Below are 27685 nucleotides of genomic sequence, written 5' to 3'. Positions count from 1 at the left end.
AAAAACAAAATAACAACTTATTTAGTGATGGCCGATTTCAAAACACTGCTTCATGAGGCTTCGGAGCATTATGAATCAGCGTATCGAATCATGATTCAGATCGCGTGTCAAACCGCTGAATTATTATTAAGTATTAAAGTCACTGCTGAAATCACGTGACTTTGGCGCTCTGAACAGCTGATTCGACACGCTGATTTATAACACTCCAAAGCTTCATGAAGCAGTGTTTTGAAATCGGCCATCACTATATAAGTCGTTATTTTGGGTTTTTTTGGGGTACCAAAAATATTCTCGTTGCTTTATAATATTAATATTGAACCACTGTACTCACATGAACTGATTTAAATATGTTTTTAGTACATTAATGGATCTTGAGAGAGGAAATGTCATTGCTGGCTATGCAGGCCTCAGTGAGCCATCGGATTTTATCAAAAATATTTTAATTTGCGTTCTGAAGATTAACAAAGGTCTTACGGGCGTGAACGACATGAGGGTGAGTAATAAATGACATTATTTTCATTTTTGGGTGTACTAACCCTTTAAATATAGTTTATGTGTTATTTGCACAAATAGCATTAGTATTTTAGTATTTTATTAGTATTTTATTTATTTATTTATTTTTATGCTAAGGTGATATAAATACAATGTATAGTGTTATAAATGTACATACATTTAAAAAAAATAAATATAAAAAATTTTTGCAGGAATTACGATATTGATGACCGTTAAAACGCGTCATCACAGTCTGAAAAATGTCACATGCAAAATATAAAACCATAATATCAAATTTGACAACACACTTTAATTATTTTAAAAATACAGCGTTTTTTCAATTTCCTAGAAAGTAGCAGTTTTGGCTCAAAAAATATATTTTGTCTATCACAATATGAGGTAAATTGAAACGTTTTTAGTTGGCTCTTTGAAACAACTTGTTCTAAAGAACCGATTCGCGAAAAAGATTCAAAATGCGTCACTACTTGTAGCCAATCAACGATCAGCTCTCTCACGGTAGCCAATCAGCGCCCAGTTCACTCTCTTAAATCGCTTTACAGCGGGTCGTGTGTTTTGGTAGTCTAGGTAGGGTGTGAAAATGTCCAAAAAGTTAGAGAGTGCGGACTAACTGACCAATCTTTATTAAACAACAATATATATATTCGCTTTTTATATTTAATGTTGACAGGTCTTGTTGAAAATGTTGCTGGCGGAAGTCAAAAAGCTGAAAGTGGCCGAGTTGAGGGCCATGTTATCGGAGCGAGGACTGGACTCGAAGGGCCTGAAGGCCGAGCTTGTGGTTCGGCTCTTTTCTGCTATTGAAGCCGGTGTTGCGCCCATCAAAAGTGGAGATGAAGGGGAAAATGTGTGTGAGAAGACCGCAGAACAGCCTCACTCTCAGGAGCATGAGCCGAGTGTTAGGACGCAGTCTGCAGTATGCACTAGTTCTACTAGCAAGAGCATGAATGCTTATGCTGATCAAAGTACCCAGACTGATCCACCTCAGCTCTGCTCATGCACACCAGAGGCCGTCACATCCAGACAACAGCAGAGGAATCCACAGCCTGTACATCCCGTCTCCCTGGCAACCGTTGCTACAGGGGAAGAGGATGCAGAGTCATCATCAGTCTTGGCCATCTCAGAGCCAGAAGCGCCACAGGATCAGTGTAAGTCACCCTTAGAGCACAATTGATGAAGTGTTTTTGCACTGATGGTGTAACAAAGTGATATTTCAAGATGATGATCATGGCTCTCTCTCCTGCAGTGCTTCATGGAGCTGAGACAGTGGACTCCAGCCCAGAGGAAAACACTGAGCTGAAGAGAGGCAGAGATTATTATGAGTTCAAAGAGGACATTCATTACAACAGGTATTGATATTGATCAACGGCATGAGCTGGTGATGCTCGTCAAAGAACATGATACACATCCAAACATGATTATATATGTGTGAATGTATAAGTGAGTTAAGTAAGTATGAGCAATATCGCACTCGTAGCCGTGCTATATGGCTTTATATCAGCTCGGCTGTAGGTAATCACAGAGGTGCTGATATACAGCCATATTGCACGGCTACGAGTGTGATATTGCATTTATACAACAGTTTGACGGCACAAGCGTGTAAATAAATAAGAAATAACAATGGAGTGTCTTTAAAACCCTCTTTTGTGAGGAACTACTTCCGTCCGCCACAGATTCAAATCTCAGGTTTGACCATTTCTACCATTATTAATTCTGAAACATCACTTTAGAACTAGTAATGAAGTAATGTTGAGTCCCTCCACTGAAATGCATTGTGTTTTGTACAGTATTATTGAGAGAGAGATTGCCTGAGCGAGCATTACCTGTGTCTGATATAACATTCATTCTTCAGGTCGATGTCTATGATATTATATCATTATAAAAATCCGTTTGAATGTTCGCTGACGAAAGCGATCTTTGTATTTGTCCCTTTTTACAGTTAAAGGAATTTCCATAACATATAGCTAGGGCTGGGCAATTTGGCAAAAAAATAAAATCTTGATCAAATGTTGTAAAATGCATTACAAACTTATCTTAAACACATCCTATATACTCAGAAATTATATAAAGTAAGAAAAATCCTAAATATTTTTTAGCCAAAAAGTAATTGCAATAAATAACAACAGTAAAAGGCTATTATTACACCGCGTTCCAAATTATTATGCAAGTGACAAATCAGTAAGATTTCAGTAGAATAAACATTCAGATTTTAGTTTAGTCACACAATATGAGTTGTTTTCATGCCTTTTGCACAACATTGCACCATTTCATGCTCTAGGCAAATTATTTTGTCTGAGATTGATACCAGTTATCTAAAAAGACATGGATAAATAAACAAACAAACATTTTCTTGGTAAAACTAAAATCTGAATGTTTATTCTACTGAAATCTTACTGATATGTCACTTGCATAATAATTTGGAACGCGGTGTAGCAGCAAATGCTTTGTAAAAACTGAAAACAGCAGCTTTCAGCCTGTCACCATCATGTAAACATGAAATATCAAACATACAGTAGTAGTCCTTTACCGTTTTTTTCATTCCATTGCACTATTTGTCCTGTTGTTTTTATGTTTGGCAGACATGTTTGGGTGTTGCACTCGTGTCTCGCGTCTTTTGCAGCGTCTCACCCATGAAACGGCATTCTAAAAACACGGCGGTCAAGTTAAAGTTCAACTCGCGTTTAATAACTTTACCTTTTTTTCTAATTCCACTGCCTGCGTCTCATTTTTATAACGCAATAACGCATTTCATCATCATGTGATCGGATCATTTTCTTCTCCTAACAGTTATCATTGCTGTATTGTCAACATGTCTAATTGTAATGCTTGCTAACATTTTTATTCAAAATTGCGATTTCTCGATTTCAAAAATAATAAAATCGAGGCAAAACATTAAATTCGAATTAATCTGAAAAATCGCCCAGCCCTACATACAGTGCTAAAACAACGTCCTTTTTTTACAAAAGTCCCTTTCAATTTAAACGTCTCTTGCGACTCACTGACTCATTCACTCACAAGTTTTGCGCCATCTAATGGCGTATTAATGTAACTTTCAATCAATCCATATTACGCACTAATGGGCCCTTTCTCTAGCCTGACTTCGTCATACTCATATTCTAGGCAGAATGTGAGTCTGATACTGCTCCATTGCACTTGAATTATGGGGCGTGTCTTAACCGAACCAGTAAAAAAAAAAACTCTGCACTCAATTGGATAGACCTACAACCAATCAGAGCAACGCAGTAAGTGACGTATGTTGAACTTGTACTTAAACTTTTGCCGAATCCCGTTGGAAGGACGGCAAACACATCTTTCCCATCGACAAATGCCTTGATTGCGGTTCTTTGTTCGTCTTTTAAAATTAATGCGCTGTCGATTTCTTTTATTACAGACGTGATAGCGGAATCTAAACATCTTACTTCTCCAGCAGTCATCGTTGGTGAAAACCAATTCAACCCAAGCGCTCTTTGATGACGTGGGTGGTTACGTAACCGCAGATAGCCTGTCCATCATCGATTAAAGCCCGCCCTGGCAATTTGATTGGCTCGGCCTTCTGGGAGCCGAGCATAATTACTCCACAATGGATCGAGTCCAGACCGAACTTCCCGTCCAAAAAATGTTGTGGGCGGGGTTCGGGGTGGCACCCAGGCTACCCTTTCTCAATACTGAATACAACATATTATTTATATAAAATAATATTTATTGAACAACAATATTTAAATTAACAACAATAGCCATTATAAATGAGAATAGGAAATAAACGCAAATGTACAATTCAAAAATACAAAAGCAGTGCTCTACAGGATGTAAGTTAAATATAGCCTTAATTATAAATTATGAAATTTTAACATTGCTCTGGAGCAAGTAATAGATTAATAAGACCAAAGATTGCCTTTTATGTACCCAACATGAATTATATCTCATGTTTAACCACTTTAAAAGCCAGCGGTAAATCCCCGAAGCACTAGCTGTTCTCGGCGGGTACTCGAGCACTGACGACCTGGAGCTCGCATCTCCGAAAACGTCTAAACAAATTGTAAAATAGGTGCTATGAATAAATATGAGTCACATATTTCAGGTCTAAACCTCTACATTCTCACCTAAAAACTCTTAAAACTACAGTTCATGGTACAACAAGTGAAGTATTTGTAAGAAATATGGTGGATTTGATCAACCACCATGACAGTTGCTTCAAGTGGAGAGATACAGACTGTGAAAAGGTAGGAGTGCTGTTATCACTAGAATATCACACGGCTCTCAGCCAATCAGATTCGAGAACCAGAAAGAATTGTGTATATATTTCACAATTTTACTTTTTGATCAAAAAATCTTTGGTGAGCAGAAGAGACTTCTTTCAAAAAAATCGTATTGATTCTGATATATATTTGAGCATTTCTGACTTTTTTTCTCCTGACTTGTTCTTCCTCAGAGCGAAGACTCCAGAGCTGCTGCCGGAGCCTGAGGAAGAAGCTGAAATGGATTTTGAGGATGTTCGACTCGATTCCTGTAAATTCATCAAGATTCAATCCATGTTCAGATATTGAATAAATCATTTGATTCAAGATGAAAATCTGTCCTGAGGAACCGTGTGTTTGTGTTTACAGATAACTGTGATCTTCACTTTGAGGTGGATTCTGACGGAAGCAGCGGTCAGCCGCTCCTCTGGGAGAAATTCCCTCTGCTTTGGTCAGGGTGCAGGATGACCCATGGATTTTGTCATGGGAAGGTTGGATTCGAAGCCAAGGTGTGAATGTGTGAATCCTGTAAATGTTACTTTTAGCAACCAAAGTAATTAGTTAAATGTCATTTTCATATTGGTGAATTATTAAAATATATATTTTTTTGTGGTCTCCAGTTTGTGAAGCGACTGTCAGCACCTGCATCAGACACGAGCTACGACCCTGATCTACACGTGCTCAGAGTGGGCTGGTCTGTGGACAACACGAGCCTTCAGTTAGGTAAAAATTACATCATGAAACTAGCTGAGTAAAGTTTGGTGACAAACTTTGAAGTTGACTTGAAAAAGACAGGCCAGAAATTTTGAAAAAGCTTGAAGTTTGAAGGTTTTCGGTTTGAAAAAGTTTAAAGTTTAATGTAGTTTTAAAGTTTGAATGTTTTGAAAGTCTATCGGAAAGATTAGATAGATAGTTTTTAGCTTGTTGTTAGCATGTTTTCAAAAGTTGTTAACATAACATATTGGTAACATGATTTGGCATGTTATTAGCATGATTTAGCATCATTGCTATCATGATTAGCAGGTTGCTAGCATGATTTAACATGTTAACATGATTTAGCATTTTGCAAGCATGATTTAGCACATGTTGCTAACTTGATTTAGCCTATTGCTAGCATGATTTACCATGTGGTTATAATTTAACATGTTAGCACGATTAGCAATTTTGGTAGCATGATTTAACACATTGCAATTGTGTTGATAACATGATTTACCATGTTGCCAGCATGATTTTACCACATTTCTAACATGTTGCTAACATGATTAGCATGTTGTTTGCATGATTTAACACGTTGTTAGCATGATTTAGCACACATTGTTAGTGTGTTGTTAGCATGTTGCTAGCTTGATTTAGCACATTGTTAATATAATTGGATGTAGGGCTGGGCGATATATCGCATGCGATTGTCACGCGCATATCGTCAGTAAAGCCGGTTCCCCGATTACCGCTAAATCGCCATCACCTGCTTTCAAATGGAGCTGCATTTAATAGACAGAGCCGTAGTTCACTGACAAGCTACGCAATATCGCGTTCATTATCGAAGGCGATTCATCTGCGATATGAACGCGATATTGCGTAGCTTGTCAGTGATCTACGGTTCTGTCTATTAAATGCCGCTCCATTTGAAAGCAGGTGATGGCGATTTCGTGGTAATCAGGGAACCGGCTTTACTGACGAAATGCGCGTGACAATCGCATGCGATATATCGCCCAGCCCTAATTGGATGTGGTGTTTAATATGATTTAACACATTTCTAGTGTGATTTTTGTCATTTGTGTTGTTAGCATGATTTAGCATTTTGCTAACTTGATTTAGTTTTTTGCCAGCTTGGTTTAACATTGCTAGCATGATTTACCATGTGGTTATCATGATTTAACATGTTGTTAGAATGATTTATCATGTTGCAAACATGACTTAGGACATTACTAGTAAGTTATCATGATTTAACATATTGCTAGCATTATTTTACATGTTGCTAGCTTGATTTAGCATATTGCTAGCATAATTAACATGTTGTTAACATCATTAAACACATTGCTAATGTGTTGTTAGCATGATTTATCATGTAGCAAACATGACTTAGGACATTACTAGTGAGTTATCATGATTTAACATATTGTTAGCTTGAGTTAGCATATTGCTAGCATAATTAGCATGTTGTTAACATCATTAAACACATTGCTAATGTGTTGTTAGCATGATTTATCATGTTGCAAACATGACTTAGGACATTACTAGTGAGTTATCATGATTTAACATATAGCTAGCATGATTTAACATGTTGCTAGCTTGATTTAGCATATTGCTAGCATAATTAGCATGTTGTTAACATCATTTAACACATTGCTAATGTGTTGTTAGCATGATTTATCATGTTGCAAACATGACTTAGGACATTACTAGTGAGTTATCATGATTTAACATATCGTTAGCTTGAGTTAACATATTGTTAGCATTATTAGCATGTTGTTAACATCATTTAACACATTGTTAATGTGTTAGCATGATTTATCATGTTGCAAACATGACTTAGGACATTACTAGTGAGTTATCATGATTTAACATATTGCTAGCATGATTTAACATGTTGCTAGCTTGATTTAGCATTTTGCTAACATAATTAGCATGTTGTTAACATCATTTAAGACATTGCTAATGTGTTGTTAGCATTATTTATCATGTTGCAAACATGACTTAGGACATTACTAGTGAGTTATCATGATTTAACATATTGCTAGCTTGAGTTATCATATTGCTAGCATAATTAGCATGTTGTTAACATCATTTAACACATTGCTAATGTGTTGTTAGCATGATTTATCATGTTGCAAACATGACTTAGGACATTACTAGTGAGTTATCATGATTTAACATATTGCTAGCTTGAGTTAGCATATTGCTAGCATGATTAGCATGTTGCTAACATCATTTAACACATTGCTAATGTGTTGCTAGCATGATTTTAACACATTTCTAGCATTTTGCTAACATGATTAGCATGTTGTTAGCATGATTTAACATTTAACATTGTTAACGAGATTTAGCATATTGCTAGTATGTTGTTAGCATTATTTACCACATTGCTAGCATGTTTCATTGTTAACATTTTAGCGCACGTTGTTAGCATGTCCTAGGCTAGTTGAACATTTAGGCTTCGCCATAAAATAGATTAGACATATAAATAGTGTATATAGATAGTTTAGCCTATTTGCTATAGTGATAAACGCTTAAATACACAATACGATTTAGTTTGTAAATGTTTTTGGTGGTTTTTATACGAAAACCGCAAGTGGGATCAAAGCCAACTAAAGCTGTATTACAGTCTTAAAAGGTTTCGATGGTTGGGGAAATTTTAGAAAAAATAAATGAAATATTAACAATTTTTTAAATCAGATTTTTCTTGTTCTCTCAGGAGAGGTGGAGCTGTCGTATGGTTTTGATGGACGGGGGAGGATAGTAACTGGAGGAAAGGAAGAGGCGTTTGGTGAGCCCTTCACAGAAGGAGATGTCATCGGCTGCTATGCAGTAAGATTCAAAAATAATTAAAGTAGGTTATAGTAAAGCTGTGTCCCAATTCAGAGGCTGCATCCTTTATTCAGTTTCTGTACCTGAAAATTACTGTTACTTTTTTTTTGGTGGGGCCAGTGAAAATTGAATTGAATCAGGAATCGAATTGAGAGTCGGAGTCGAATCGAACCGGGACATCTGTATCAATGCTCAGCCCTACTTAGGACACAGCTTCAGATCAACATCATTGCTCTTGTGTTAATTCAGTTCAGGCTCATTATCTGTATCTATTCCTGATCCAGTTCATCAGTGAGACGGGAGAAGCCACACTTTCATTTCACAAAAACGGGTGTTCTCTTGGAGTGGCGTTTCACCTGAGCTCTTCTGCTCTCAGAGATCAAGCTCTCTATCCCCACGTACTTTGCAAAAACTGTTCAGTTTCGGTGAATCTTGATCCAGATACTCCCTGGCATCCTTTTCCTGCTGGTTTCTGCACACTAGCCGTACTTCCTCCTGGTCAAAGGTCTCGCGCGTCTTTGCCGACAGGATCTAAAAGCGAATGTGAGGTAGGAACGTGTGTTAGAAAATGAACTAAACACAAACATCTGAATGAATATTAAAGGGTTAGTTCACCCAAAAATGAAAATAATGTCATTAATTACTCATGTCGTTCCACAACCGTAAGACCTTCATTCATCTTCAGAACACAAATTAAGATATTTTTGATGAAATCCGATGGCTCAGTGAGGCCTGCATAGCCAGCAATGACATTTCCTCTCTCAAGATCCATTAATGTACTAAAAACATATTTAAATCAGTTCATGTGAGTACAGTGGTTCAATATTAATATTATAAAGCCACGAGAATATTTTTGGTGCGCCAAAAAAACAAAATAACGACTTGTATAGTGATGGTCGATTTCAAAACACTGCTTCAGGAAGCTTCGGAGCGTTATGAATCTTTTGTGTCGAATCAGCGGTTCGGAGCGCCAAAGTCACGTGATTACAGCAGTTTGGTGGTTTGACACGCGATCCGAATCATGATTCGACACACTGATTCATTTACGCTCCGAAGCTTCCTGAAGCAGTGTTTTGAAATCGACCATCACTATATAAGTCGTTATTTAGTTTTTTTGGTGCACCAAAAATATTCTCGTGGCTTTATAATATTAATATTGAACCACTGTACTCACATGAACTGATTTAAATATGTTTTTAGTACATTAATGGATCTTGAGAGAGGAAATGTCATTGCTGGCTATGCAGGCCTCACTGAGCCATCGGATTTCATCAAAAATATCTTAATTTGTGTTCTGAAGATGAATGAAGGTCTTACGGTTGTGGAACGACATGAGTAATTAATGACATTATTTTCATTTTTGGGTGAACTAACCCTTCAATGTTGTGAGATATAAAATCTTTTCTGTCACGTTCACCCTCGTTCTCCATCTGTCAGGTGCTGATGATGGTTGGTATGCCGGGTTCTGGGAAGACCCACTGGGCTCAGGCTCATATGCTCCAGAACCCAAGGAAACGTTACAATCTTCTGAGTACGAACTCCATTTTGAACTGCATGAGGGTGAGAAAATCTATCAAGATTGTGTGAAGTGGCGCATGTCAGAAATAAGACCTGCTCACATCCTTTTCTTTATTGATGTTTTCCTACAGGAGCCTCCTGGAGCCAATCACAGAGATCTGATGTTGCAACAGGCCACTCAGTGCGTCAGTCACCTGATCAAGGTAGCTGCAACCAAGCAGAGGAACTACATCCTTGATCAGGTAATCAGGAATATGCGTGAGCTACGGCTTCATCCGCTGTCCTTTCATTCGTGTGTTCTCACGTTGTCACTTTCGTCTCCAAGGCCAACATTTATCCATCTGCCCAGCGACACAAGATGCTCTGTTTCCGTGGTTACCAGCGAAAAGCGGTGGTGGTTTTTCCACCTGACGAGATGTGGAGGAGACGTCTCATACAGCGGCAGCAGGAGGAGGGCATGGCACTTCAGGAGATGACTCTTCTTAAAGCCAAAGGTCAGACTTTAACTCGAGTTACTCAATCAGGACACATTTCTGTGAAACATTTTTCATCTCTCTTCCTGTTTCCAGTGAGCTTCACACTGCCAGAGCAGGGAGAGCATCTGGACGAGGTGACGTTTGTGGAGCTCGGCTCTGAAGAGGCCCTGAAGCTCTTAACGCTGTATAAAGAGGAAGCACGCCGCATCCTACCCACACCTCCTAAACGCAGGAAACACAAACAAGGAAGTCAAAAACGCCTCATTCATCATTGTGGTAAGAAGAGATGCTGAGAGATGATTTCACTGCGTATCCTGAAGCATGATTTTGACTCTCATGCTATCTAACGATTCGGCTGTCTCTGTTAAAACTTTGACAAAAACAATCATGCCGGAAACATTCAAATCTGTGTTCGAGAGAGCGGTTGTCATGTACAGATACGAAACAGCTTCATAAACAGTGTTTTCAGCCACATAGTATCATTATTTTTGTATTACACAGGGTTTCTGCACATCTTAAAATGTCTTAATTCACTCTTACACAAATTAAGGCCTTAAAAAGATCTTAAATTAGAGCAAAAAGTCTTAAATTCATAAAGTCATGGCATTAAATGTTGCATACATTTTATTTATATATATATATATATATATAGCATATATATATGTCTTAAGGGTCAATTTTTTAAAATTGACATTTATACAGCATCTGAAAGCTGAATAACCTAAGCTTTCCATTGATGTATGGCTTGTTAGGATAGGACAATATTTGGTCGAGATACAATATTTGAAAATCTGGAATCTGAGGGTGCAAAAAAATCTAAATATTGAGAAAATCGCCTTTAAAGACCTGAAGGCATTTTTAGAGTTGTTTTTTTTTTTTCTGAGTAACAAACACAAAAGTAAAGACTCATAACTCCAAAACTGTAGCAAGGAGAGTCAAAAGGTTGGTATCATTTGATAGAACACTTTTTAAATTTTTAGAAAATATACAATTGGACATTCTCTTGCTGATAAAATCAAACAAATATATAATTTTTATTATAATTTTACATATCTTTCTTATTTGACATGCAATAGTTCAGGAAGGCAATAAGAATAAGATAGGAGGAAAGTTCTCCTATATGTGAGCTGCATCTGGATCAAATTTTGTGGTGATAGCATAAAGTAATCAAAAGTTACAGCGTTTAGAACCAAGGTGGCTTTTTTTTTTTGTTTAGCCCTTGATGCCCCCTAATGGGCATTTTTAAAATCGTTCTTCCATGAGGAATATTTTGTGATCGACCGGGTTAGGGACACGCAAACGGGAGTCCTTAGCAACGCATATTACTTACAAAAATACATTTTTGATATATTTACGGTTGTAAATTTACAAAATATCTTCATGGAACATGATCTTTCCTTAATATCCTAATGATTTTTGGCATAAAAGAAAAATAATTTTGACCCATACAGTGTACTGTTGGCTATTGCTACAAATATACCCGTGCAACTTATGACTGGTTTTGTGGTCTAGGGTCACATATAGAAAAACTTTCCTTTGAATTAAGCTGATTTTTCTGAGCCCATATTTGTTCTTGTTTTAATCATAAACTCACTTCAGGTTGGTATATTTCTCAGACTTCATATTTTGTCATTTTACATCTCAAGTAAATGTATCTTAATTTAAGAATGTTTAGGTATTTGTACCTGGAAAAAAATCCTGAGGAAGAACATCACTTTTTTGCAGTGCAATCAGAAAGTACAGTGAAAGTTATTTCCATATTCCATACTACTTTTTTGTGAAATGAATTAAAATGTAATGAAAATCTGTTGGAAGTCATATTTTCAAACTTAAGTGTTGCTAAAACAACTCATCGTGTTTCTCCCTAGACATTTACATTTAGAGAACATATCGATCTATTGTTTTCCCTTCAATTTATTCCTTAAATTTCCTTTTGTTGGTTAAAAAGTCTTAAATTTACTTTCATAGAACCTGCAGAAACCCTGATTAGAATCATTCAGATTATCACAGAAGTACTGGGATAAGTTTATAGCTCAGCTATAAGCACTGGTAGCTCAAAATAGAGTAAATCACCTTTTGAAAGTAACTTTACGCTTCAAATAAAGATTGTGGCAATTACATCGTTACACCAGTAGGTGGCGACAAGTGACTGTTTAAAAACCTGTACTTGTCATTGAATCATTCATTCAAGAGATTCGTTCAAAAACGCTGATTCATCCAGTAATGAAACGAGTATATATGAGTAAGTCATTGAATCATTCACTCAACCCTTTTTTTTTTTTTTTTTATAAATGAATTAAATATTTTTAAATAGACTGCAGCTATTAACATTTTGTCAGAACCTCTAGTAAGTTGTTATTTTGTTTAGTTCAGAATTATGGGAGAATCATGATCTCTATTTTAAATGATTAATTCTCAATTTATCCAGAATTGCGCAGCTCTAAACATGCGTTTTCATTTTCCCAGGCTGGAGGGGAGGTCCATTCAGCTGTCACAATCAACACTCACACTGTGCATTTCAGAAAACGCATGTAAGTTTGTCGGTGTGATGTTGCACTATTATTAGGTATTCAAAACTAAATCATTTATATGACGACTGATGTGGATTATAATATATATTCTTAGAGTCGCCGTCCATCTGCCTTCGGATGCAGCAGTGACCCACAGAGATACAGGAAGTATTACAGACCGTACACTGGTCAGGTAAGAAAACAAACTATATCTTATTGAAAAATAACATTCACAATATGCATGTACTTGATAAATCTTTGTTTTTCTTGCAGTGGAGCTTTCCTGAGCAAAACCAGAGTTGTTACGGGAGCATTTATTATGGATGTTCAAGTTAGTCGGAAAGCTTCTGATAATCCCAGAACTTTTGTGTAGCAGGAAAAACATCCCAAATCAGCATGTTTTTTGATTAGCAGTGCTTCACCTTTATAACAGTAATTGGTTCTGTCTGTCTGTAATTTCATTTAGAAAGGTCATTGCTTATAATGAGGATCTAGCTTGAGTACCAGAATGCAGTTTGTTTTTAAAGGGTAGTTTAAATTCTGTCTTCATTTACTCACCCTCATGTCTTGAGAATCCTGTGAGATTTTCGTCTGTGGAACATTATAGCAGAGTATTTTTAGGGCTGTTCCAAATTTTATATGGTTTTATTGTATTTTCTAAAGACTGAGAAATCATGAGATTCAATTTTATTTCATAGATATTTACAGCATCAGTGTACTGTAAAAGTATTTCTTAACATCCATCTTATTTGCACTGAAAATACATTCAAGAACATTTTGTAAATGTGTGTAAATCTACAGAGCTTCTCTTGCCATTGTCACATTTTCTCATTGTGGCTTGTAAGGGAATATTCTCTGTAAAACTTGAGTATTTATTGTGAAAACTGCTCTATCAATAAACATGAACCCGAAGTTCCCATTAGGTTCATACATCTAACATTTATTTATAGTGTGACTACTAGTACAAAGAGAATATTTTCCAGGTTGTGTGTCTTTATGGACATTTTTGTCTTTTTAAGTTTTGTTTTTTGATCTTTTTGCCTGTGCTAATGCCAACTGCATATATTTTGGCACAAGTGTGTATTTTTATTGGAATTTTACCATTTCACACTCATTTTCTTTAATAAATCTATTTTACACTAATAACACAAAATAGTTCATCTCAGGACCTTAAAGGACAAAAATGTCCCCATTGAAACTGCAATTTTTAATCCCAGGGTTATTTAACTATAAAATGATGCAGTCTTTGTTAATAGGCTTTCATTTTGTTAGCAAGGCTTCAAAATTACAATTTTACAAAAATACACCAAAGTAGTGCCATTTTGCTGGCATCTAAGGAAAATTTGGTATTGCGCCCAAACAAAATCTTACTGAAAGCTCATTTTTTGAGATATCAACCTCAAATTTGGAACATCTAAATCTTATTTAGATTTATGACTTTGATTTTCTAGCAGTTTTAGAGTTCAACATGTTTTAAACATATTAAACATATTTTATATAAAATAATGCTGATAAACTCTTTTTTCTTATTTCACTTTTTTTACTTCAACATAATAACCTGTCAAGGGTCTTCTTTAAAATGAGAACAAACTTAAGTCTGCGCTCCCAAGTTTCAAATTTTTAGGACATTTTTCTCCTCTATTGACCTATGTTTATCTTTTTTAATTGCCGTACACGGATTAATCATTTGTTTTGCCTTAAGTTTTAATCATAACACATGTAAGTTCTTTTGTATTATATCTTGTTCCCTTGAGCTTATTTGAAAAGACTTTCTCTGTAAATCCCAAACTGTCAAAGCAAATTTGCACCAAATTAAAAAGTCTTAGTCATTTGTTTTCAAACTTTTAATTTAATATGAAAAGTTGCTTTTTCAGATTCAGAATATATTTCAAATGGTATCTCTGCAAAATATATTTTTTATATATTTACAAGACTTGATTCATTGTACAAATGACCTTTTAGTTCCTGGACGTTCAAAGCAGGGACAGAAACCTTTATATGTATTCAGTACGAGAACTTCTATCTATAAATATCATTACTACACCTTTATCATCCACCAGTATACAAAATATATGTATTTATATGGAATGTTTTTTGCAATTTTTCAAACAAGAATCTTATAGAATACACTACTGTATGAAAGACAACTCAAAATGTTGTCAATGATGCATCATAAAAGTTTAACCGACTGCTGCTTGTGCCATTATTCAGAGGCGGTTTTGCATCTGATTAAATTCAGTAATCAGGCATCACCCTCTGATACAGCAGCACTGCACCTTTTGCTGAAGGACACATCTCTGACCACAGGGGGGAGTGCTCGCTTAACTGGAGCATTTTCTGTAGAACAGAGAAAGACGAAATCTTTATGTACAGAATGTCTTATTCTGTGATTTAATGATTGTTTTGTAGACATCTTGCATATGTTAAGAGATGTGAATATTAAATAAACGGGTGTAGTTAAAGCAAGTCTCTTGATGTGGTGGATATAAATGCTTACCGCTCGACTGAGAAACAGTATGTCAGTGGACTCATGGGCCTCAGGACCTCCACGTCTATAGAAATCTCTCACTTCCTCCGTCGTCAAAGTGCACCTTCACAGAGTAAAAAACACAGCTGTGTAGTTCTGTAAGATAACCACTCATTGTGTACAGACTGAACGACATAATATGAGGTTTACCGAACGTAAAACTCTGCGCTGGGCCGGCCTGCACTAGTGTGGTTCAGCGCAATTCCCATGAACAACGGCTTGCTTAGAGAACTGACAGGGACGTTCACCTGTAATGAGCAGGAACAAGAGCAAAGAAAGATGATGAGACCAATATAGTGGCACCAATGGCCACAGATTTATTCTTAAGGATAGACTCTTTCTCATTTTCAAGAGGGTCCTAATAAAGAAAAGTTAGATAAGACACAACAACAATCAAAAATCAACACATAAATATGAATGTTTGCCCATTAATAAATAATAAACAGACATTTCATCTAATGCAATTACAAGTTACAAAACAAAAAACATAAAAGATTGTACATTTAAAGGTAAATTATTCCAATCTCCAAATGCTTTCTTCCTAAAAACCTTCTTAACTAAAGGAGTAAGAAAAAGAAATATGAAGAATATGATAATTGAAGTATAAATGACAGTATCATCTGCATAAAGATGAGAAGAGTGCGAAGGGAAGATCATTAATGAAAACAGAAAAAAGAAGAGGACCCAGTATTGAGCCTTGTGGTACACCTCTTCCTTGAATAAATAAATCACATTATTTCCCTTGAATGACATTATATTGTTTTCTGTTATATAAATAAGACTAAATATATATAAAGAATGAAGAGGACCCAGTATTGAGCCCTGTGGTACACCTCTTTCAGATTGTTTCCCTTGAATAACAACACATTACTTTCTGTGATGTAAACAAGAGTTAAAGGTGCAGTATGTAAGATTTGTGTCCGCTAGAGGTCGCTATTCAAAACAAAGGCGTAGCTTGATGACGCCAAGTTTGAGCGTGGAATCTTGGGACATGTGGTCTTCACATCCCTGTCGGTGGAAAAGAATAGGGATTGGACTCGGGAAGAAATCATGTTCATGGATGTGATTATTAACGCTACTGTAGTATGAAGCAGAGCAGGAGCGAGTGTTGTGGAGCTGAACGAGGAGCTGGAGCGATTGATCAACACACGCCTCACGAGCAGCGGGACTTTTATTATGACACAGTCGCCGGCGCCGCTTCCGCTTTTCCGGTCATGAGTATGAGGTAACGCAGCTCTGTTTATCATATTAGATACATTAGAGAGTGTTGAAAATGATGTTATAACGTTACTCTGTGCTTTCGCTAATGCGTGCTTAAAGTGCGCAGATACACACCTCATCACGGATCTCTGCACACACAGAGGAGAAGATCTCTGAAACCACGGCTCTCTCCTTACCCTGCAGAAGCTCAACACATATGACCTCCTCACTGACCTCTGGACACACCATCTACACCACAGGGAGAGATTTCTTAATAATACATAATAATTAATACACTTAATTATATAGAAATCTACATAGCAGTGGCTGAAAGTGATGTCCGGTTTTTAATGACCCTACAAGTTTGATTAAACCATTAAAATATGAGGAAAAATAGTGTACATTTCAATCATTATTTTGAATATGAGGGGAAAATAAAACAGTAAACGTACTTAAGGTATTTATCTGACAAAATTATTTGGGGAAAAAGGGGAAGCTACAGGTTTTTTTCCTGAAACCCTGATGATGTCCGTCACCTTTGGCTCAGGATGACCTCCAGGTATGTCTAACAGTCCTGCAGCCTCTGCCACTTTCTGACTTCTCCTCAGCAGGACGACATCTCCATCTGCGGTTGCCATGACAGCGCCCACCCCCAGCGGCTGCGCGAGGAAAGCCTGTGGATCGGCACATTCATTCCGTCCATGACTCTGCAGATTTCCCGCCTCTCGTGACCAGTTCGTCCCAAGGTAGTCTTTATAACAGGTCAGGCCTAACTGTAATTTTAGCACACATGATTGCTCATCTTTTGTTGATCTGTCTGAGGATTTATTGCCACTTTCTAATTGGTCTCCTTCACCACACTGTAAGTGCATTAGGTTCTGGACAGCCTGTTCTCCCATTGGTCCATTTTCCGTGACGCAGATCTCCGCTGAATGCAGTCTGAATTTAGCGCCGTTGAAGAGCCACGGTTCTTTGGTCACTCTCTCGCTCCACACGGCTTCGATGTGCTGCTCGATCTCAGGAAAACTCTGGCGATTGAATCTAGTGTGGGAGAGTAGCAAATAAAATCATTTTTACAGCAGCAAGAATTCTGGTTAAAATGTACAAAGTGTGTGTTTTTAGACTCTGTAACTTCTCATTATTCATTACATACAAGTATTTAGTATCTAGTGTATGTATGTATGTATGAATGTGTGTATATATACCTATATATATATATATATATATATATATATATATATATATATATATATATATATACCTATATATACCTATATATATATATATATATATATATATATATATATATATATATATATATATATATATATATATATACATACATATATATATATATATATATACCTATATATATATATATATATATATATATATATATATATATATATATATACCTATATATATATATATATATATATATATACCTATATATATATATATATATATACCTATATATATATATATATATATACCTATATATATATATATATATATATATATATATATATACATATATATATATATATATATACCTATATATATATATATATATACCTATATATATATATATATACCTATATATATATATATACCTATATATATATATATATATATACCTATATATATATATATATATATATATACCTATATATATACCTATATATATATATATATACCTATATATATATATATATATATATATATATATATATATATATATATACCTATATATATATATACCTATATATATATATATATATATATATACCTATATATATATATATATATATATATATATATATATATATACCTATATATATATACCTATATATATACCTATATATATACCTATATATACCTATATATATCTATATATATCTATATCTATATATACCTATATATATATATATATATATATATATACATACATTCATACATACATACATACACTAGATACTAAATACTTGTATGTAATGAATAATGAGAAGTTACAGAGTCTAAAAACACACACCTATATATATATATATACATATATATACACATACATATGTATATAGACTTTCAAAACATTAAAAAGTGTTTTTGACCAGTACTATATTTTATAGTATACATATATATATATATATATATATATATATATATATACATACATATACATATATATATATATATATATATATATATATATATATATATATATATGTATGTGTGTGTGTGTGTGTGATGGAAAGATACTGCACCTGTCTGAAATTTCTATGTGTGTTTGATGTTCTCCAAGAGCTTGTAATGGATCACAGTGCAGCATGAGGGACACCTCTGGATCCATGACAAAGCCTTTCAAACTGCTCCTAAGTGGACTTTCAGCATGGGTGTCTTCTTAGTGAGGTGCCTACCTAGGCATGCTTTTCTGAACAGTGAACATCTAGATAGGCTGTATGTTTTAAGACAGAGTTAGTCGGTCACAGGCGGTTCCCTGTTTCCTGTGGACTGTCTCTACTAGAAAAACAGTTGAATTAACCTTACAAACGTTTAAAAACAGCGAACAAAGTTTACTGATATATGAGGTTTAGTGCATAGGAAACGGTACATTTAAATACACTTTTGGAGACTTTCACTTATTCTGTTATTGACAATATACAGCTACTAACCAAAACTTACTTCCTTACCTAAGAGGCAGTCGGACTCTTAACTGAACTTCCGCAATCGCTGAACTTCAAAATAAAAGTCTGTAACCGTGTAGACAAAACAGAGATAAACGTACTGTCCGAAACGTAACCAAAGCACAGGATATGTCGTGTATTTTCTGTGATTAAATAAATGGTGGGGTTTTTTTTTTTTTTTTTAGGAAAATTAGAAATTTTATAGGAGGAAATGGAATTGGAGATATTTTACCTACACCAGTTTTATCTTGAGTGAGAAGTAAAATGCCTCTTTATCGTACTTTATATTTAGTTTTTTTTTTTTTTTTTTTTAAACAAAAACTATTTATATTTTTACTACTGTTACCATTTACATATTCACTGTTACTCCACAGCGTATTATCAAAGTCCGTTACGACAAGTCATTTCACTCGGCGGCCATCTTAGAAACGCCTCTCGGGCATTCAAGTGCAGCTTCTATCTCTTTGAATGGGGAAACATCAAATTCTCCAAAGAGGTTTGTCAAGCTTTCGATTCAATTTCATATTTGAAATCACCAATGAAATCTGACAACAACTGTCTCATAAATTTTGTTTCTAAACGCTCGAATCATGACAAAAAACGGTATTTTTCAGGCTGGATCAAGCTAATGCGCATGCGCAGTCCTAAATGCGCGTCTCATTTTAGAGGCGCGCGTCTGACTGTTTCTATGAACCGGAGCTTCTAACTGCCGCTGCGGTGACGCGATGACTTACCAATCGGCGATTGGCTCTTATTTAGAAGGCGGGACTTATTCCGCCATATTGCGCATTGCACTTTCTCCCATTCAAAACAATGCGAGTGACAAATCTTGTGTTATTCTATAGTCTTTGGTATTATACAATCATTTAAGGTACATTTACACAACAACAATGTACTAAAATCGGAAAAGTTTTTCTTTTTACAGATGACAAGTTATCCGTTCACATGGATCCGCGAAAATGACTAAAAACGCTGTATTATGACAAGTAGTTGATGTCACGAAATTATGTAAACAGTTGATGTAAAGAAAGACTACGCGCCTGCGCATATACTTTTACAGAGCACTCGCGTTTGTGCCTATCCAACTTATTTTTTGGTTTACTGCACAATATTTTTCAATTCAATTCACATTTATTTCTATAGCGCTTTTCACGATACATATCGTTTCAAAGCAGCTTTACAGAGAATGTGCAAGTTCTTCTCTATTCTTCTCGTTATTTCCCTATAGCTGCTAATAAATCGTAAGTCTCACACATTCACAGAAAACACCTTACCTTCCTGTGGAAAAATAAGCTGGATAAACTCGTAATAACCATGTGCAAGCTGTCACCGTTTTCCCAGATTCACGTTTTTGCAGTTTACACGGAGATGACGACAACGGTATCGTTTTCAAAAACTTGCAGTTTTTCAAAAGTTTGAGTTTTCAGACCACTTGTCGTGTAAATGAACGGCCAAAACGCATAAAAAGTTTTCCGTTTTTAGTTGAAAACGGTGTCGCGTAAACAGTCCCTTAAAAATCACTTCGAAAACAAAAATCGTCACATTCGTTAAAGGGATAGTTCACCCAAAAATGGATGACTGCGTCCAAAATCGAATACTTCTCTACTATATAGTACGCGAAAAACAGTAGGCCTATGCGAACAAAGTAGTATGTACCCGGATGACGCATACGATGGACACTTTACTATCCCATGAGGCCACGGGAGAGGACTTGTGAATGGAGTTGAAGGGACGCTGGTAGGTCATGTGACAGTAACAACATGCCGGATGTAATACATCCGAATTCATTCGTACTATATAGAACATACCTTTTCAATGGTCATGAAGTAAATTTACATTCAAACGTAGTACCTACGCAATTTCGGACGCAGCTGATGTTTTCATTTTTGGATGAACTATCCCTTTAAGAGGGACTTTTAGTCAAATATGTTAAAACACTGTAATAAAGAATTCAGATCAGTGAATTTATTTTTCTTCTCAACTACAAAATACTTATAATGACAATCTAACGTTTGATTTAGAGGGAAAAAAAATCAAGTCTGATTGCTGATTTTTTATTTTATTTTTATATTTTCATTTTCATATGGGATTTTTCCCCCCTTTTTTTTTTTTTGTGAAACCAAAGCCAGCTCGACCAAATTACACAGACATAAATAATATAAATAGGCATGTGACACATTCTCATCTATTACTTTCTTTAAAGCAGTTAATAAACACATATCAAGTTGCCCACAATTAAGGCAACTTATTTTCTGGACGTCAAGAAGAGCGAGGTTGCCCATGAAACAACCGTCTGCAATTCCCAGGTTTTAAAACAACAATGTAAAAGTGTTCTGATAAGACAATAGAACTACACTTTTCATATTCTGTCCAGAACTAGAAGTATTAAAATTTTTGCCATGTTTATGGAATAGAAAGTGCAAGACAAGATCACCAACCTAAAGAAAAAAAACTTAAAACAACACAACTGGTCATCAAAGAAGAAAATGATCCTTTAAGCCAATTAAATACCCCCATATTATAACTATTATACAGTGTCTAAGAAAACAAAGCATTATTGAATCAATGTTAAACAACAAAACAAAAAGAAATCTGCAAATTATCCTATACATGTGGTCATTTCATAATCATCTTCAAAATAAGAATGGCCAGTGCAAAAAAAAAAAAAAAAAAAAAAAAAAATAGGATGGTGTTTTACAAAGCAATGCATCACAAAAAAAAAAGAAAATCTTATCGGCAAGTGCATTTGGTCGCAATCATCTCCTCGTACTCCTTATAGGCAATGGATCCGTCGTTCTCAATGGTCAAAACACTTAAGGGGTTGTATTCTGAAGGAACACATGAAGGTCTGGGCACAGAGGAGTCTAGCTTCTCGTAAATGATGTTTTGAACCATGGTGTGCATGGGTGACCCATAGATATATCCCACAGCCCTCGGACAAAATCCCTTACAGTACCTCGGATTGTATTTGTGAGGCGCTATGATCCAGTGGTCCAGTTTGAGCTGACTGAAGCTCACTCTGAAATCATACAGGTCGCAGTCATCTGTCGGAAAGTCATACATGGGGACGAGTTTGGGCATGCTGGTTTCCATACTCGCGTGAGGGGAATTGGTGCCCTTTAGGGTTCCTCGTCGCTTTCGTGAAGTTGACTCCCACAACGTGGACTTTCCTTCCCAGTGGTTTGACGTCAGATCCACCACCCTACCTCGCGTGGCTCTTCTCTGGTACGCGACCTCGCTGGTGTCGTTGAGGTACAAAAGAAGGGACGGAGATCTGTGAGTTAGCTCAACCGGGCTCTTATGAAACTGGCCTCCAGGTCCTGGGATCATATCTTCAACGCAGGTCAAGTTGATCAGCAGATGGATGTCCTTCTTATGAGCCTGAATGAGAGGACGGAGGAAGGAGGTCACGTCGACCTCCACCCAGCGGCGACGGACCCGTCTCTCGGTGTGGACGCGGAAGCTGAGGAGGGGGACCGACTGCTGGGTGCTGAGATGATGAGAACATATCTGTTCCTTCGAGGGTTTCTGTTCCCTTACATCGAGATAGCAGAGCGATGTGAACGGGGTGATGTGGTTGTGGTCGAAAGAGTACAGCAGGACCGACTTCAGTAACTGCTCCTGAGTCCTCACTCGATTCAGACTGTACGAAATATCCTGCATGAAGAATTCTGACAAGATAAAACATGCCGTTGAGGAACACATCCTTCTCTTGACCACAATTTTACTGTGTTTATGTAGAAAGACAAATATAAATAGTGATGAAAGCTAAATATTAAATGTCACAGATGTATATTTACTGAGTAATCCACTATTTTGTAGAGGGGGTCAAAATGACCATTTTCACCTGAGATTTGGAGCCAAATTAGAGGGGTGTAAAAATGACTTTAGAAAGATGGCAGCATCATTATTTTATTTTTGCACAGAGATTGGTAGATCTATTAGTAAAATCTGTTGACTTTAGCAATCTTTGTTTCAATATATGCCAATGGTGACAGTTCGAAAATGGAGAAAAAGCACTTCTTGTGTGCTTTTGCCTCAAGTTTGCATGCCTGTAACTCTAGAAGTATTAAAGATATCTTAATATCCTTTTAGATTCTGGTTCTTAACAAACTTTCCTTTTGGTATCTTCATTTTAAAGGCCCTCGATGGTTCAATCCCAGAGATATGGAGATCTTAATGTGGCTCCATGAGTAAATTGAACAATTTTGAACATGGAGCTGCTTTGAGATCCCAATATCTATGGAACTGAACTATATAGGGCATTGGAAATTAAGATTTCAAAATAAACGTTTAAGAATGAGAATCTATATTAAGATATCTTGAATATTTTTAGAGTTACAGGCATGCAAATTTTGGAAAATTAATATTTATGGCTATGCAATCGAGTTTGAGTTGATAGAAAAACATGAGATACATTTCTAGTTTTAACATTATTTGTTCTTCAGATATTCCTCTTTAAAAGAAAAAGGTATAAGCTGAATGCAAAGTGACCCACATTTGGTTTTTGACCACTGAAAATGTGTACAGTTGACCAATTTACTCATGGAGCCACATTAAGATCTCCATATCTCTGGGATTGAACCATCGAGGGCCTTTAAAATGAAGATGCCAAAAGGAAAGTTTGTTAAGAATCAGAATATAAAAGGATTTTAAGATAGCTATAATACTTCTTGAGTTACAGGCATGCAAACTTGAGGCAAAAACACACAAGAGGAGCTTTTTCCCCATTTTTGAACTGTCACTGTTGGCATATATTGAAACATAGATTGATAAAGTCAACAGATTTTCCTAATGGATCTACCAATCTCTGTGTAAAAATAAAATAATGATGCTGCCATCTTTCTAAAGTCATTTACACCTCTCTAATTTGGCTCCAAATTGTCATTTTGATCTCCTTTTACAAAATAGTGGATTATTCAGTAAATATACATCTGTGACATTTAATATTTTGGCTTTCATGACTATTTATGTTTGTCTTTCTACAGAAAAAATGTTAACAAAATTAAAAACAATTATAGGAACTTTTAATAGAGGGCAACAATCTGGTTCTGGAAGTAAAAGTCCCATGCACTTTCTCCATAAAGAAACTGATTCGTAACAATAACATATAAAGTTTATTCAGCATATAAACATAAAATGATCACCTAAAAATTCTGTCATCATTACTCACGTTCATGTCATTCCGAACTTACGTACATCTTTTAAAAAACCAACAAAGACATTTTAAATGAAAAACCTGAGATTTCTGTTCCTCAACCGAAACTTTGACACATAAAAACATTCAGGAGATCATAAAAGAAATCTATATGAATTGAATGTGTTAGGAGAACGAAAGACTTATGGCATGTAGATGAGTAAATGATGACATTATTTTCCATTTTTAGGTGAACTATCACTTTAAGCAGACAGGAATTTAGGTCCACCAATTAGAGAAGGTATTGTCACCATAGAAGTCAAATCAGTTTCCTTATTAAGTTTAGATATCTGACTATTTTGCAATAAATGTAAAATCACTGTTGCCAAGTCCGCAGTTTTCCCGCCGAACTGGGCTACTTTTACACTGTTGCAGTGGGTTGTTTTTCATGTCCACGGGTTGAAGCGACCCCAAATAACATAATATTTAGCCCCTGGAATGCGAATTTTACAAGGGGAACCCCACCAAAAAACATGGATTTAACCCCCCGGAACGTGATTTTTACCGGGGGACCCCTCTGAAACGCGATTGGGCAAGTTTTGAGTGTCAATCAGGCGGGTTTTGTTCTGAAAACCTGGCAACCCTAGCCGCGGGTTGAAGCGAGCCCAAATAACATATTTAGCCCCTGGAATGCGAATTTTATAAGGGGAACCCGGCAAAAATGCGGATTTTACCACCCGGAATGCGATTGGGTTAGTTTTGAGTAGTTTTGATTGGGTGAGTTTTGTTGTGAAACCCTGGCAACTCTGGCCGCGGGTTGATATTTAGCTCCTGTAATGCGAATTTTACAAGGGGAACCCTGCCAAAAAAAGTGGACTTTACACCCCGGAACACGATTTTTCCCCCCTGAAATGCGGTTGGGCTAGTTTTGAGTGTCAATTTGACAGGTTTTGTTGTGAAAACCTAGCAACCCTTGCCGCGAATTGAAGCGACCCCAAATAACATGATATTTAGCCCCTGGAATGCAAATGTTACAAGGGGAACCCCACCAAAAACACGGATTTTACCCCCGGAACATGATTGGGCTAGTTTTGATTGGGTGGGTTTTGTTGTGAAAACCTGGCAACCCTGTGTAAAATATTTTTACTTAAAGGTGCCCTAGAATCAAACTTTGAATTTACCTTGGCATAGTTGAATAACAAGAGTTCAGTACATGGAAATGACATACAGTGAGTCTCAAACACCATTGTTTCCTCCTCCTTATATAAATCTCATTTATTTAAAAGACCTCTGAAGAACAGGCGAATCTCAACATAACACCGACTGTTACGTAACAGTCTGGATCATTAATATGTACGCCCCCAGTACTTGCATATGCCAGCCCATGATCAATGCATTAGACAAGGGCAGCCAGTATTAACGTCTGGATCTGTGCACAGCTGAATCATCAGACTAGGTAAGCAAGCAAGAACAATAGCGAAAAATGGCAGATGGAGCGATAATAACTGACATGATCCATGATAACATGATATTTTTAGTGATATTTGTGAATTGTCTTTCTAAATGTTTCGTTAGCATGTTGCTAATGTACTGTTAAATGTGGTTAAAGTTACCATCGTTTCTTACTGTATTCATGGAGACTGGAGCTGTCGCTATTTTCATTTTTAAACACTTGCAGTCTGTATAATTCATAAACACAACTTCATTCTTTATAAATCTCTCCAACAGTGTGTAATGTTAGCTTTAGCCACGGAGCACTATCAAACTCATTCAGAATCAAATGTAAACATCTAAATAAATACTATACTCACATGATCCGACGCATGCATGCAGTATGCATGACGAACATCTTGTAAAGATCCATTTGAGGGTTATATTAGCTGTGTGAACTTTGTTTATGCACTGTATTATAGTCGAGAGCTCGGAGGGCAGGGAGCGCGCGCTTTAAAGGGGCCGCAGCCTGAATCAGTGCATAGTTAATGATGCCCCAAAATAAGCAGTTAAAACAATTAATTTAAAAAAATCTATGGGGTATTTTGAGCTGAAACTTCACAGACACATTCAGGAGACACCTTAGACTTATATTACATCTTGTGAAAGAACGTTCTAGGGCACCTTTAAAAGTCTATCGATAGTTCTATACAGTACCATCATTTTTTGTTCATCTTTTGCAGTGCTTTATGGGATGCATACTGTAGTTAAATACGTTTTTGCCTCAAAGGAAATAATATCTTGTAGTTTGTTTTGGTTCATGCTTAGATTTTTTTTATATGGAGAAAATGAATGGGGAAAATGAAAGTGGGTAAAGTGCCCAGTATCATGTATAGGCTATATATATATATATATATAGGCATTTGCATTTGAATAAATTAACCCTAAAGCATCCTAACAACGTGAGTTCCGGGTTCATAAAGCAACTGTATCTATTCAAAGAGTCTGTAAACATATCTGATCCAATCTGAGACACACACCTCGGCTCTGCTCGAGACACTCCTCCCGTGGCGTGATCAGACGCGCAGTGTTGTACAGGTGAGAGGCCTCGTGACTCCTGTCCGGTTTGGATGATAGTTTGTACAGTCTCTTCATGTAACGCACATATCTGGAGTCGGGTTTGGCTCGAGGTGTGAATTCTCCCCATGGGTTCTGCTCTGACAAAGCCTTCAGCAAAGGACTCAGGATATTCCCATGGTGAAGGGAGACGTCGGGTTCAACAGACTCGTTCTCAAAGTTGTAGCATGATGTAAATGACAGGCTGATGACCGCGAGAACCATAAAGGATCTGGATAGGGCACCATATTTAAAACGCGGCGGCGCCATAATAAATAAAGTGCGTTTATTTAAGAACAGTCCGGAGGAGACTGCAGAGTCTTCGGCCAAACATCACTTCCGGCGCCCTTACTGACGGACAGGTGTGCGCAATCAGGGCGAATTTTTGCCACCAAAGACGGTGTAGGTGTATGGAAGCCCGTTACCGCCACAAAAAAAAAAAAAAGATTAATTGCGACTTTTTATCTCAGAATTTTGACTTTTTAACTCGCAATTGCGAGTTTATATCTCACAATTGCGAGTTATAAAGTCAGAATTCTGAGATATAAAGTCACAATTAATCTTTTTTTTTTTTTAGTGGCGGGAACGGGCTTCCATATGGGTGTCCACAAACTGTATCGAGTAAGATTTATTTTAGACTCGCTGTCGATGACTTTGATCAGGTCTGTATAATTGAAGATCAAGTTAGGATTTTATGCTGAAAAGAGCGAGTTCGTCTAACAACAGAAATTGGGATTTTTGGAAACGTGTGTCACGAGGACACAATTCTTCCCAACATAAGTTATTAAATACATTTCCAGCCTGTTCTTCTGAGGATCA

The 27685-nt window shown here is 36.4% G+C and overlaps 3 protein-coding genes across 4 annotated transcripts; 1 reads left to right on the top strand and 2 right to left on the bottom strand.

Annotated features, from left to right (window-relative positions):
• Positions 1-1007: 1007 nt before the first annotated feature.
• Positions 1008-13693, top strand: si:ch211-107m4.1 (heterogeneous nuclear ribonucleoprotein U-like protein 2). Its single transcript, XM_048176328.1, has 14 exons — positions 1008-1658; positions 1757-1859; positions 4940-5016; positions 5115-5254; positions 5366-5468; positions 8158-8270; positions 8555-8818; positions 9708-9830; positions 9920-10030; positions 10114-10282; positions 10358-10540; positions 12731-12795; positions 12890-12967; positions 13048-13693. Exons 1-14 carry the CDS (start codon positions 1193-1195, stop codon positions 13108-13110), a joined length of 2058 nt encoding a protein of 685 aa, XP_048032285.1. The 5' UTR covers positions 1008-1192; the 3' UTR covers positions 13111-13693.
• Positions 13694-14603: 910 nt separating this feature from the next.
• Positions 14604-19307, bottom strand: nudt22 (nudix (nucleoside diphosphate linked moiety X)-type motif 22). 2 transcript variants are annotated; one of them, XM_048176329.1, is made up of 7 exons: positions 19189-19307; positions 18763-18953; positions 17038-17542; positions 16637-16750; positions 15452-15549; positions 15272-15365; positions 14604-15111 (listed from the first exon to the last, which is right to left on the bottom strand). In XM_048176329.1, the coding sequence occupies exons 2-7, from the start codon at positions 18846-18848 to the stop codon at positions 15010-15012; spliced, it is 999 nt and encodes a 332-aa protein (XP_048032286.1). In that variant the 5' UTR covers positions 18849-18953; positions 19189-19307; the 3' UTR covers positions 14604-15009. The 2 variants fall into 2 exon arrangements, with proteins under 2 accessions (XP_048032286.1, XP_048032287.1); XM_048176330.1 differs by having other exon boundaries at positions 18763-19018; positions 19189-19207.
• Positions 19308-21225: 1918 nt separating this feature from the next.
• Positions 21226-27274, bottom strand: gdf9 (growth differentiation factor 9). Its single transcript, XM_048177085.1, has 2 exons — positions 26791-27274; positions 21226-22853 (listed from the first exon to the last, which is right to left on the bottom strand). The coding sequence occupies exons 1-2, from the start codon at positions 27134-27136 to the stop codon at positions 21913-21915; spliced, it is 1287 nt and encodes a 428-aa protein (XP_048033042.1). The 5' UTR covers positions 27137-27274; the 3' UTR covers positions 21226-21912.
• Positions 27275-27685: the final 411 nt, after the last annotated feature.

This window comes from Megalobrama amblycephala, linkage group LG23 (genome assembly GCF_018812025.1).
Source record: "Megalobrama amblycephala isolate DHTTF-2021 linkage group LG23, ASM1881202v1, whole genome shotgun sequence".
Taxonomy (NCBI): Eukaryota; Metazoa; Chordata; class Actinopteri; order Cypriniformes; family Xenocyprididae; genus Megalobrama; species Megalobrama amblycephala.
This window is presented reverse-complemented; position numbering and strand designations above follow the sequence as displayed.

Bases quoted from the DNA above. Each gene is read 5' to 3' on its own strand.
- si:ch211-107m4.1 (XM_048176328.1), top strand. From the start codon at position 1,193: ATGTTGCTGGCGGAAGTCAAAAAGCTGAAAGTGGCCGAGTTGAGGGCC. The intron at 8,271-8,554 runs GTAAGATTCAAA...TTCCTGATCCAG, and splicing joins ATGTCATCGGCTGCTATGCA to TTCATCAGTGAGACGGGAGA. The intron at 12,796-12,889 runs GTAAGTTTGTCG...ATATATTCTTAG, and splicing joins GTGCATTTCAGAAAACGCAT to AGTCGCCGTCCATCTGCCTT.
- nudt22 (XM_048176329.1), bottom strand. From the start codon at position 18,848: ATGGATCCAGAGGTGTCCCTCATGCTGCACTGTGATCCATTACAAGCT. The intron at 17,543-18,762 runs GTGCAGTATCTT...CTCCCACACTAG, and splicing joins CACATAGAAATTTCAGACAG to ATTCAATCGCCAGAGTTTTC. The intron at 16,751-17,037 runs GTGACGGACATC...CCTGTGGTGTAG, and splicing joins GAGGTCATCCTGAGCCAAAG to ATGGTGTGTCCAGAGGTCAG.
- gdf9 (XM_048177085.1), bottom strand. From the start codon at position 27,136: ATGGCGCCGCCGCGTTTTAAATATGGTGCCCTATCCAGATCCTTTATG. The intron at 22,854-26,790 runs GTGTGTGTCTCA...TTATCTTGTCAG, and splicing joins GTGTCTCGAGCAGAGCCGAG to AATTCTTCATGCAGGATATT.